The sequence below is a fragment of the Lissotriton helveticus genome, chromosome 10, assembly GCF_964261635.1.
Source record: "Lissotriton helveticus chromosome 10, aLisHel1.1, whole genome shotgun sequence".
NCBI lineage: Eukaryota > Metazoa > Chordata > Amphibia > Caudata > Salamandridae > Lissotriton > Lissotriton helveticus.
The window spans coordinates 361,558,111-361,570,486 of NC_136071.1; the positions used below are offsets into that span (position 1 = coordinate 361,558,111).

The 12,376-nt window shown below is 46.1% G+C and overlaps 1 protein-coding gene across 1 annotated transcript in view; it reads left to right on the top strand.

Moving 5' to 3' along the window:
* The window catches only part of LOC144784018 (SCO-spondin-like), a 1,726,865-nt gene that overhangs the window by 32,948 nt on the left and 1,681,541 nt on the right, over positions 1-12,376 (top strand). Inside the window, exons 5-6 of the mRNA XM_078662721.1 lie at positions 25-269; positions 3,338-3,440. Of these exons, the coding sequence (XP_078518847.1) occupies positions 25-269; positions 3,338-3,440 (348 nt within the window). The remainder of the gene's footprint in view (positions 1-24; positions 270-3,337; positions 3,441-12,376) is intronic.

Sequence of the window (12,376 nt, forward strand, 5' to 3'; positions counted from 1 at the left end):
ATGATTTCCTCCATTCCTTTTCAGTGGACCTGCCATCTCCCTTTCTTTTGAAGCCCTATCTTTCCACTGCTCTCATTGGTGCTTCGATGCGCAACCAGAGGCTCTTTGCCACATGCATGACCTGGGCCGGCTTCCACTACCGCAGCTTTGATGGGAAGCACTTCCATTTCCACGGGGCCTGCACGTATAACCTGGCCTCTTCCTCAGATGCCACCTGGGCCATCTATGTGTCAAGCGTGCCATGTGCCCATGCCAGCGGCTGCCCTAAGGTAGGACTGAAATGGTTTGTATTTACTGGATGGAATCACCTTTTCTGAGATGTGTCAGTTTGTCAATTTGTGTTGCCTGGATACTACAGATACCCTGCAGATGAGCCAATGCTCATACATACCACTCTCCTAATTATCCACATCCCCTAACAATAGCAGACGCTGGCAGTACTAAGAACCATACCACTGGTCCACTCTGGGAACTATAGTGAGACAGTCACAACGAGCCAATTGATGCTCTCGACCAATGGAGTAACCAATAGCAACATCTGCTGTAATGATGGACATCCTCAGCCCCACCGTATTACTAGGCTTGCAGATGGGGTTAAGCATTGCTACCACCACTGGGGTTATGATGGGAAGAGCACTCACCTCTCCTCAATTCACAAGCAATGCACCACCAAAAAAGATCTAACATCCAAAGTTGACCCGCCTAGTGCAGCACCTCTTTATCCTTAACTTAAATAGTAACATTATAATGCGGAAAGGGAGGACCGAATTATGTGGTAGGGTTGACTAAATCATGCAGCAAGAAAAGGCAAATTATGCAGTGTAATGCGGCACATTTCATGTTAGTATTACCTCCTTATTCTGGCATTTTTGCATGTTGACACTTTCTAGTAAATGTTCCACCTCATTAGTACCCCTTTGACACCCAAATACAGAAATAAGCAACAGAAAGGTGACCAGTCAATCTTTACGAGCGGCCTTCCGCTGCAACACCTGTTGCTGGGGTTTGAGAATCTTTTGGCCTATTTGTGCTAAAAACAAAATCTTAAATTTGCTGAAATCTGCAGATTATGCACCAGATGGTGGATTATGTTGGAAATACTGTAAACCCATTTGTATTATATTATGTTGTGACATTTTATGTTAATTTGTAAAGAACACTACCACCTACGAGGATATCCTGGCACTGAGCAGGTGTGTCTGCCTAACCTTACCCATGGTAGGTTGCTTAACTGAAAAGCCAGGTACTCAGCTTCTTGCGGAATTCAAAAGGGAGGAAGCCCTAATGTGGAGTGGGAGGTCGTTCCACCCTCTGTCCTTCCCTCTGACCCCGTCCACCCTCTGCTTAGGAGCAACGTAATAGAACGCTCGTCCTTCTGATCTGGTTCTGTATATGCAAAGGTTGTGTGCGAGTAGGAGTCCTGCAGACTAGAGGTGTCTAGGTGGTTGCTGTAAGCAAATGCAACTGTTTAGTTAGGTTGGGACTGAGATGTGTAATGTCTGGAATGTATGTGTGAGGAGTTTGGTTTGAGGGTGTTTGTGTATTGGGAGTCAGTGCAATGCCCTTAGGTGTGTTGTGATGTGAGTTCTGTGAAAGGTTTGATGTTGTTTGTCTTGATAAAGCATGTCCCAGTCATCCCTAACTGAGTACCACATCTGTTATCCTCTCTTGCCCCACAACATTATCATAGGACTTAGTGAGCACCAAGCAGGATGGGTTCAACATTCTGCTGAGGCCAATTTTCTCGGGTGTACGCCAGTTGGCTGTTCTTTCATGTGAGCACTGTGATGTCCTGTAGCCTTAGCTCAGGCCTCAGACCCTGGTCCAATTCAGATATGTGGGCTCTGATAAAGCAGTTACAAAATGGAGGCTTCCTATACCAATAACCTTTAACAGTTGACACCCTGTGGACACCATCTTTTATCTGCGGATCGAATCCTTGAGTTCTAAGCTTAGTAGATGACAGAGCATTCCGCAGAGAAGGACTATGCAATGCTAAGCCAAGTCCACCTCAGATGGTGGTGGGTAACACAGGCCCCTGCAACTCTTGCGGCCTAGGTGCCCCCCACCCCACATCCCTAAAGGGCCTCATTCATCCCAAGGTCAGTTAATATCTGTCAGATATCCGAGACTCGGGGCTCCTTATCACATTCTGCAGGGGAGGGGGATTCCATCACTTTGTGTTATGAAACTGCTCAGATGCTGCAGCTCATTGTGAGGTTTGATTTTTACACCAAAGACACAAGTGGAGAACACCACTAACATACTGTAAAGTAGTTGTTTTCTCCAGTAAGGAGGATATATTTAGATTAAGGTAAGGTGAGGTCCCGAATGAATCACAGTGTTCTTTTTATCACTAACTGGTCAAATTCGCTATTAGGAAACAATGGGCTACATGCATCAAAAAAATTGTAAATTGCGAATACCAAATTAAGAATTTTCTGAGAATCGCAATTAGGTCATCACAATTTACAATGTATGAAACTCAAAGAGTTTCAGGTAGCGATTCCTAGGAGTTTGCAAAACGCGTTACCTCATTAATATTAATCAATCAATCAATCAATCATATTTGTAGAGCACGCTACTCACCCACTAGGGTCTCAAGGCGCTGGGAGGAGGGGGGGGGGGGGGGGCGCTACTGCTCGAACAGCCAGGTCTTGAGTTTTTTCCTGAAGGAGAGATGGTCCTGGGTCAGCCGTAGGTGGGTGGGGAGGGAGTTCCATGTCTTGGCCGCCAGGTAGGAGAAGGATCTTCCTCGGGCGGTGGTTCTGCGGAATCGTGGGACTGCTTGAATTAATCTCTACTGCTGGTGATACTCGTGGCCGATCCATGGCCACCGTGCGAGGTCACTATTGAATTGACGCTCGTGTTTGCACATCAGGTCGGCCCCGCACAAGAGACATTATAGTGGTAAAGCATTTGCATTTATTTAGGGTGACCAGGAGTCCCAATTTTTGACGGGACCGACAGGGTTTTTCAACAGTTGTCCCGGCAGAGTTTTATAAAATTGGCTTATGTCCTGGGTTTTTTAAAGGGTAAACTGAAAACAGTGAGAGGCACTTTTTTTTAAGTGCCAAAGCAGGGCTATTTAGCAGCTGTTATGAGTAGGCAATTTAATTAGCAGGTATGATGCTGGTTTTAAAAATTGCATATATTTTGTTTTCTTAGTGCCTCTTCTGTGTTTCTATGAGGATGAGCGCTGTCATTCTTTGCCCCTTTATTGATGTAAAATTGTAGTCCTGCCTCTATTTTGCGAAATGTTTTGTTTTTTGGGGTCGCGCGATCTGGTCACCCTACATTTATCACAACCTGACTCGGTTTTTTTCTCTCTTTTCAGTCTCTCCGGATTTTGTTAGGTACGGACCTCGTTTTGGCTGAAAACAGAGCTGTTACGGTGAACGGGGAGCTTGTGCCGGATGGGGAGCCTCACCTTCAGAACGGTAAGGGGTCGTCATTGAGACCAGCTGCGTAGAATCCTCGCGCGCAGCCCGGACTCTCCAGCCACAGGTGCCGGTTACGGGCGTCTACCTGTGACTGCTGGAAACATGGCTCTGTTATTGTGCGCTACAAAAAGGGAACCCGGTTTCATGCTATTTATTTCTTAAAACATTCCAGCCTGTATCCTGCCATACTATGTTTGTTCAACTTATCACCATTCATCGATATTGTTTGTACTGTGTGAAAACTGAAGTTGCAACTATAATATTTCACATACATTGAAACAATGAATGTGCTGTCGAACTTGGAGAGTCATTTGGCTTTAGTGTGATAAATAGCCTTAAATAATACAAAAGCACAATCCTATAGAAACCTTAGCATTATAGCAAAAATATGCAGGTGCATCTGCAGTTAATTAAAGATATCTCATCCCTTTTTTTTACCTCCATATGCTCTCATGTTGAAAACATAAGGTATTTGACCTAAAAGAGACAGCATGGAGACGCTCAAAAGAAGAAATGCTACCTATATTTTTCTGTTTTTAAAAATAAATACAAACAACGAAAGACAGGTTTCTATTTGTAGCTATGTGTAAAACTCAGCAAAAGCATACCATTGGGAGGCTTTATAAACATATTTAAGGGTAGCCTGGCCTGAAAACAGCTAAATGATAGCTGTTTCCCACAGGCCGTGCTTCAGAAAGACCACAGCATGATTATTTTCAATAAAATGACAGATTCACCTCTGTAATTGGTGGACGGGCATCAATCAATCAATCAATCAAAGCATTTATATAGCGCACTACTCACCAGGAGGGTCTCAAGGCGCTAGGGGAGGGGGGGTCCGCTACTGCTCAACAGCCAGGTCTTGAGCTGCTTCCTGAAGGCAAGGTGGTCCTGGGTCAGGCGGAGGTGGGTCGGGAGGGAGTTCCAAGTCTTGGCGGCCAGGTAGGAGAAGGACCTTCCTCCTGTGGTGGTTCTTCGGATGCGGGGGACGACGGCGAGGGCGTGGCTGGTCGATCGAAGTTGGCGTGTGGGCGCGTAGAAGTTGAGGCGGCTGTTGAGGTATCCTGGGCCTTGGTTGTGAAGGGCTTTGTGTGCGTGGGTGAGGAGACGGAAGGTGATTCTCTTGTTGACCGGGAGCCAGTGCAGATCTCTCAGGTGTCCGGAGATGTGGCTGCGACGGGGGATGTCTAGGATGAGTCGTGCTGAGGCGTTCTGAATCCGCTGGAGCCTCTTCTGGAGTTTGGCGGTGGTTCCGGCGTAGAGGGAGTTGCCGTAGTCCAGACGGCTGGTGACGAGGGCCTGGGTGACCGTCTTCCTGGTCTCGGTGAGGATGTTGAAGCACGACGAGGAGACGGCGTTGACTTGTCTGGTCATGGAGAGGGAGGAGTCCAGGATGAAGCCCAGGTTGCGTGCGTGGTCCGTTGGTTTGGGTGCGCTGCCCAGGGCGGGGGGCCACCAGGAGTCGTCCCAGGCGGAGGGTGAAGATCCCAGGATGAGGACTTCCGTCTTGTCCGAGTTCAGTTTCAGGCGGCTGTTCATCATCCACTTGGCTACGTCTGTCATCCCTTCGTGTAGGTTGGCTCTGGCGGTGGCGGGGTCGTTGGTGAGGGAGAGGATCAGCTGGGTGTCGTCGGCGTAGGAGATGATGTTGAGGTTGTGTTGGCGTGCGATGGCTGCGAGGGGGCTCATGTAGACGTTGAAGAGGGTTGGGCTGAGCGAGGAGCCTTGAGGAACGCCGCAGATGACTTCGGTGGCTTCTGATCTGAACGGGGGGAGGCGGACTCTCTGTGTCCTTCCGGCGAGGAACGAGATGATCCATTCCAGAGCCTTCTCCTGGATTCCGACGTTGCTGAGGCGCTGCACTAGGGTACGGTGGCAGACAGTGTCGAAGGCCGCGGAGAGGTCTAGGAGGATGAGGGCCGCTGTTTCTCCATTGTCGAGCAGGGCTCGGATGTCATCGGTGGCTGCGATCAGGGCGGTCTCGGTGCTGTGGTTGGCCCGGAAGCCAGACTGCGAGAGGTCGAGGGATCCGTTTGTCTCGAGGAAGGCGGCCAGCTGCTTGTTGACGGTCTTCTCGATGACTTTTGCAGGAAACGGGAGCAGCGAGATGGGGCGGTAGTTCTTGAGGTCGGTGGGGTCGGCTGATGGCTTCTTAAGTAGAGCGCTGAGTTCGGCGTGCTTCCAGCTCTCCGGGAAGGTAGCGGTGTCGAAGGAGGTGTTGATGATGTCCCGCAGGTGGGGTGCGATGACAGCGTCGGCCTTGTTGAAGACGTGGTGAGGGCAGGGGTCGGTCGGAGATCCGGAGTGGATGGAGTTCATCGTGCGGACGGTGTCTTCGGTGCTGATCGGGGTCCAGGCGCGGAGGGTGGTGGTGGGGGGGCGATGGTTCAGTCGTGGCGTGCGTCGGTTGAGTGCTGAAGCTGTTGTGTATGTCCGCGATCTTGTTGTGGAAGTAGGAGGCTAGGGAGTTGCAGACGTCTTGTGAAGGGGTGATGTCGTTGTTTCCGGCGTTGGGGTTGGAGAGCTCTTTAACGATGTTGAAGAGTTCCTTGCTGTTGTGTGCGTTGTTGTCCAGTCGTTCCTTGAATGCATTTTTCTTGGTGGCGTGGATCAGTTGGTGGTGTTTTCGGGTGGCGAGCTTGAGGGCAGTCATGTTGTTCGGTGTTGGGTCTCTGCGCCAGGCTTTCTCGAGGGCTCGGCAGTTCTTCTTGGAGCTCTTGAGTTCGTCGGTGAACCATGGGGCATCAATAGAGGCAGTACCCGTACATCCTCAGCCACATGCCTTTTAACTAAGGCGTAGGCCATTCACAGCATCTTCCAGCTTCCCTTGGTGACATCATTCTGTGTTTGGATAGGATAAAAATTGCACTTTATTTATTTGTTTCAGCCCTTGGGCAATACAAAATTAAGCAAATTTGATAAAACGATAAAAACATGAAAAGTGGAGAACACACTAGATTAGTGGTTCCCAAACTTTTTAGAACTATAACCCACTTTTTAGACCAACAAACATTTGGCACCCACCTACCTCTCATGGACATGAGGCGGGGCATTTTTTGTAATGTAACTAAAACATAATGTGGTAGCACACTGTCATTTACAGACAGCACATTTTCCATTGAAATGGCCTTTGCATTTGCACAGACACTGTTTTACTGATAAAACTATACAGCACACACATGATAAGGTTGGAAATTGGGGTTCTGTGAATATTTATCATTTGTGCATCATCAAGGAAGTGCCTTGATTTCATCCTATTAAAATATTTGTTTCCTGCCCACAACAGAAGTACAAAAAAGTGCTTCATTGTTGCTTTCCTTACAGCTGGATGTATACCGTTCATTTACAGGTATTTACCTTATGTTGGGTAGTGCAAAATAGCAACATCCTACATTGTCACATAACTCACTTCAGAAAATCCTCTCACTTTGGAGCCATAGAAAGAAAAGTAAACACCAACTCCCATGTTAAAAGAATAAAGCAGGCTGACATTTGACCTCTGTTTTTGAATCACTGCAAATGTGACAAGTTAAACTCATAGTTTAACCCCTTAGCTGCGGCGGCTATTCTGCCGCAGCGGTAAGGGGGAGGGGGGCCGCGCGGCGCTCCCGTACTCGTGACGGAACCGCTCCGTCACGGCCCTCGGGTGAGCTGTGCTTGTGACGGAACAGTTCCGTCGTGGCCCCGCCCGCTCATCAGAAACACTCAGCTCAGGCGCGGAATTCGCGCAGGCGCGGCGAGCGGGCCGTGACGGAACTGTTACATCACCAGCACAGCCCACCCGAGGCTTGTGACGGAACCGTTCCGGCACGAGCACGCAACGGGTTAAAGGCATATTTATTTACTGCTCTGACTTTTGTGACCAACCAGAATTAGCTCGACCCACAGTTTGGAAAATACAACACTAGATATTTATTATGTTCATTAGAAGTCCCTGAAATACAAAATTGAAAAGTAGAAACGAAGATTATCTTTTGGTTATTGCCAATCACAGGAACGAGAATTGGATGAAAATTGTTTATTGAGATGATTTGTTCAGATGTCTGCCTGAAAGAAAATAGTGCCAGAGTTCTAGTAGGCAGGACATGTGGGAGGGATGGAAGAATTTTCAGAACGCCTGGCAAAACAGCATTTTGGTGTTGCAGAGCTCTTTGTTTCCTTATTAAAAAGATGTTTTAGGTTTTCCGATGTTCTTTGACGCTACCTATTAGTGATACTTTGAAGCTGCTATTATATCTCACTTTGGGGAGGCACTAGAACTGATTACTTGCTTAAAACACAGTGGGCCTGATCGCAAGTGGGTTGGTGTATTCTGACATATGTGCAAGCCTTTGTTTATGTACAGGTCGGAATTACAAGTTGGGTGGTGTTTATAGTATCCAATAATTACCAGATGAATTAAATACCTCAACCGTCGTTAAATTTAGGCTGGTCAAAGTTGTTGAAATTGAAAAGAAGGAATGTGTCCAGTATTTACTGTACCATGCAGATTTTGGTGCATTAAACAACACATGCTATTCCCTGAAAATGTGTGATAGCTGTTGTTATTGCACCGATAAACAATGTACCCTGGAGTATTGTTATTTATGAGGTGCTATAAATAGTGCTTTAATTCTCGATCTACTCGTAATTAGGCCCAAAGTAATAGTAAAGAAATTTGGCGTTGGTTATATATGATATTTAATATAATTATATGTGCATCTGCTGTGCCATTTCCTTCAGTAAATCTTTCATAAAATAAGTGACTCAGTAAACTGTCAACTCGCTTGCCACTTTTGGCAACAGGATTTTATTGTATGAGAAAAGCCAGGCAATGCTACAACATGCTTTAACAGGAAAAGTTCATATTACAGTCCTTTATGCACAGGATAATAAGTCTCTGTAGCTCTCCCATTACAATAACTTCCTTTCCAAACTTATCAAAAATTCACACAGGCACACACAGGGGGCAGTAACCACAGATACTGTATGCTGGGCTACTCTTTCACTTTGTGTGGGATCTATATTAGGGGTGTGCATAACTCGAGTAATTTTGTCCAGTATAATCATGCAGAATTACCACAAAATTACAAGAAATTATGCGTAATTACGCAAGGAGTGTAACCCAGCATTTAGCTCAATTTTTTGAGTGCAAAATGCACCTTTGAATCCAAAATTAACCCGGGGATGCAATTAACACTAAGAAAATATTGCTAAGTGCAAAAGAATATGGACAGCAGCAGCTGATTGCGCTCTCTTAGTTGTTTCGGTGATCCTGCTGCAGGATTGTGCCCCATATAACTACATGAGTGAGCGTAATTGCGTAATTCCAGTAATTTTGCATCACAAGAGTAACACAGAATGACCAAAATGACTCCGATCCCTCCTGTATAATTAGAATTTCGCCCAATCTGTATATTATTTTCCTTTTGTTTGCAAATATTTTGTCTTCTTTTTATTATTTGAGTGCTATTCTATCTACAAATACTGGTAGAGCTCCGATGTGACCATCTTAGAAATGATTTGCATGTAAAGACTTTCTTTATTGTAAGAAGTGAGGTGCTTCCGGCACAAGGCTTCTGCAGTCCATTTTTGACATTTCAAGATGAAAGATTATGAGGGAGTAAAATAGACTTTCTGAGTTTCTCACAATTCTCTAAGGCAATAAGTGATTGTAAAGCTGAAAGGATCCAGTGCATGGCAAGGAGTGGCAGGTGGACCAGACCACTAACACCAGGTTTGTGTGGAAAAGGCAGCTTTGTTGAGACAGGTGTACATCACGATATAACCTAGGCCATCTCCCTACAAAACTACAACCTCACTATACAAAGTTGAAGCCTATTTTTAACTACCCCCACCCCTAACATATCCCTCTCCCCTTCATAACAACTTAATACATCAATATTGTATTTGATCAATGAGACCTCTAAAATCCCTTCCCTCTTTCCTACACCTATTAACCTCTTAGTCCACTAAACTTCCTATCTAAGCTTATACTTCCTGTCTTGTCCAGGCATGACCTTAACAACCCGTTCCCTTTCAGCCTGAACTGCCGCTGACTACAACGATAAACTTCAGTAAACCATGGCAACTTCACTGCCAACCACAACCCAGAAAAAGGTGGTGGTCGGAACCACAGAGCTCCCTCCATCTTTTTCTGCTTGGTGTATTCCATATGATGTGGGCCGCATGGCTAACTACTATTAAGTAACTTTGTCAGGACTAATTTAATCTGTAACAAGTAAAGCTCCATACCATTGAATGACAAATAGACACCCTCCATGTGGAAAAACTCAGCGTCATCGTAACGGAGGTCTGAGTACTAAATCCTACCCATCCCAAGATCCCTACCGAAAAAAACACATTTCCTTATTCAGCTTCCTCCTAGCTCTGTCCATAGCCACTGGTTTTACACCCCCGTCACACTCTCCTATGTACAAACTGTCCATATTATGTAGCAGCCAGTCTAGAAGCTGTGGATCTCCCTCAAATCCGACTTCATGCATTTTATCAGAGCCAAGTCCCTCTGCACAACTAGATCATTCTCGGCTAAATGAATCAATAGGATGTCTGGACATTTACCCCTCGCTTTGAGTCTATTCAAACAGGGAAGCTTGCTCGTTCTCTCATTCCCCCTTTATCGTACCACTTAATATCATGCATAGCCACATTGAAACACAAATTCGAGCCCTGCCCTGTAGACCTTGCTTGCCACACTGACAACTTTACAAAGTAGTGGCCCACAATCTATATATTCAAATTTGTTGCTTGAGGCCTGGGAACAGAACCTGAAATAAAAATAAAAGTTGACAATCCGTGCAAGGACCTAGCAAGACCCTTTCCACCCCCTGATGTATCTCCTTAAATGGTTAAATGACCACCGACCCACCCCCATGATGCACTCTGGCTCCAACCCCACCTACACGCTTTTGTAGCCATGCCTAATCTAAAAGAATGAGTATCATAGCCGCGTGAATCCACCCCAATCACGTCTAGTGCCTTGGGCCTAGGTGCCAGCAATTGAAAGGAGGTGACTGGTTTACCGTCTTCATGTTGAAAATCCATACTCCTAATAGACACTGCCTCATGCCGAATGGCTGGCCTCAGTGGACTGGGCAAAGGTGGGCAATTGGGTAATCCCTATGGAATATACACCTGCCCTCGCTCCTCTGGCAAGTCTTCGACTTGTATAGCTGTATTTGCAGACCTTCCTGCTGTTGACTGACCTCCTCCCATATTACCTCTCTGCACCCCGTACCTCCCGACAATTGGGAAACCCTGAAGGCCCTAAAGATCATCCATGACATGAGAGCTGAAAATAGCGCCACCTCCCAACTAGATGCACATATTCCTCGGGAGACTTTCATCACCTTAATGAAAATATCTAATGCCAATGGCCTCCTCTTGGGCCCCTGATGCTCTGCCTCTCTGGCCCAACCTTCTAAAATACTTTTATCGAGCTCACCCGCTGTAGGGGCATATCCCCATTGGAGTTATCCATTAATGCTATGCCCACCAGTATGCCTGCAAAAGTCACCCCCAACTGCTATTTCTCTATGAGGGGCATAATGAATTGAACTAAGTCTTCTGTGCTGTCCCAGCCTTCCTGTCTCTTTCTGGCTTCCCCTGCTAAAAATTCAGACCAGGCCTGTGCATACGCTGTCCTTGTTGATACCACTATAGAACCTGCTACCAACTGAAGCATCCTTTCTCTCCCATGGACCAAATCTCCCACGGAATCTGGGCCCGACTCTGTCCTCTTCCATGGCCAGCCCATGGAATTTCTCCCACTGTGAATGAGACAAAACATCCGCTATGTCATTGTCCACACCTGGCACGTCTGGCCCTAAAGATGATGTCAAGATGGAGACACTGTATGACAAAGACTCACAATAATTTCAGCAAGTGGGCGTTCCTTGCTGACTGCCTATTAACAACCTGTACTACAGCCATGTTGTTGACTCTGAAAAACTTTTTAGTGAGACAACTGATCCCCCCACAGCTCCAGTGCTACCACCAGTGTGTAAAATTCTAAGAATGCAATACTACAGTTCCCAAACTACAAATTGACCCTGCACCCGAGAAGAGTAAGTGTCACTTATATAACTGTTCTAGTACAACTCATTCAGATAAATGAAGAAATATATCACAAACAAAATAGCTTCCCAGATGAAAATATCAAACAGTCGTATATCTTGATTGTAGTTATAGAAAGTCTTTATTGTAAATCCCTTGTCCTTTTTAAAATCACCACACAATTGCTTGCCAACGCGTTTCATCCCTCTTGGGACTTCTTCAGGGCTTGTTCAAGTTCTAATTCCGATATTGATGGTAAGTATGGCTCCACGCTAACCTTAACAGCAACGTTGGTGAACTGTGTATTAGTATTGGTTTTAGCTCTCTCGATATTGTGTCCTGGTGCTGGATAGTTGAAAGCTCTGACCCAGATCTTTTTGGTACAATACTACAGTTCCCCCCTTTTCCACTGCGAAAGTCACTCTTCTGCGCACCAATGTCCATGCCAAAAGAAGCCCAAAACCGAATTCTCCTGCTGCGCCTGAAAATATCTGAGCATCCCAGTTCACATCTTTTAATGCTTCTATGGGGAATCTCATTGAAGGATTGTAGGAATGATCTCCACATCTGTAAGTCCTCTTTAGCGCCTGTTGAAAGCGAGTCGAATGTGATGATGAGGTAGTGGCAAACCTGACTAATGACATGCCCAACCACCAACAAAATGTCCTTCTGTGCTTTCACTACTCTGCAGCCAAAGTTTAAGTTCCCCAACAGTACCTGTACCTCCTTTACTGTGACCTTTGCTTTGCATTGCCTAACATCTCGTCCAGGAGCTCCTGCATAGTAATTTTTTTCTCCTCTGGTACTCTAGCCACCACTGCCTATAAATCAATCTCGATACCCAGAAAAGACAAGACTGTGCTGGAACCTACTGTCTT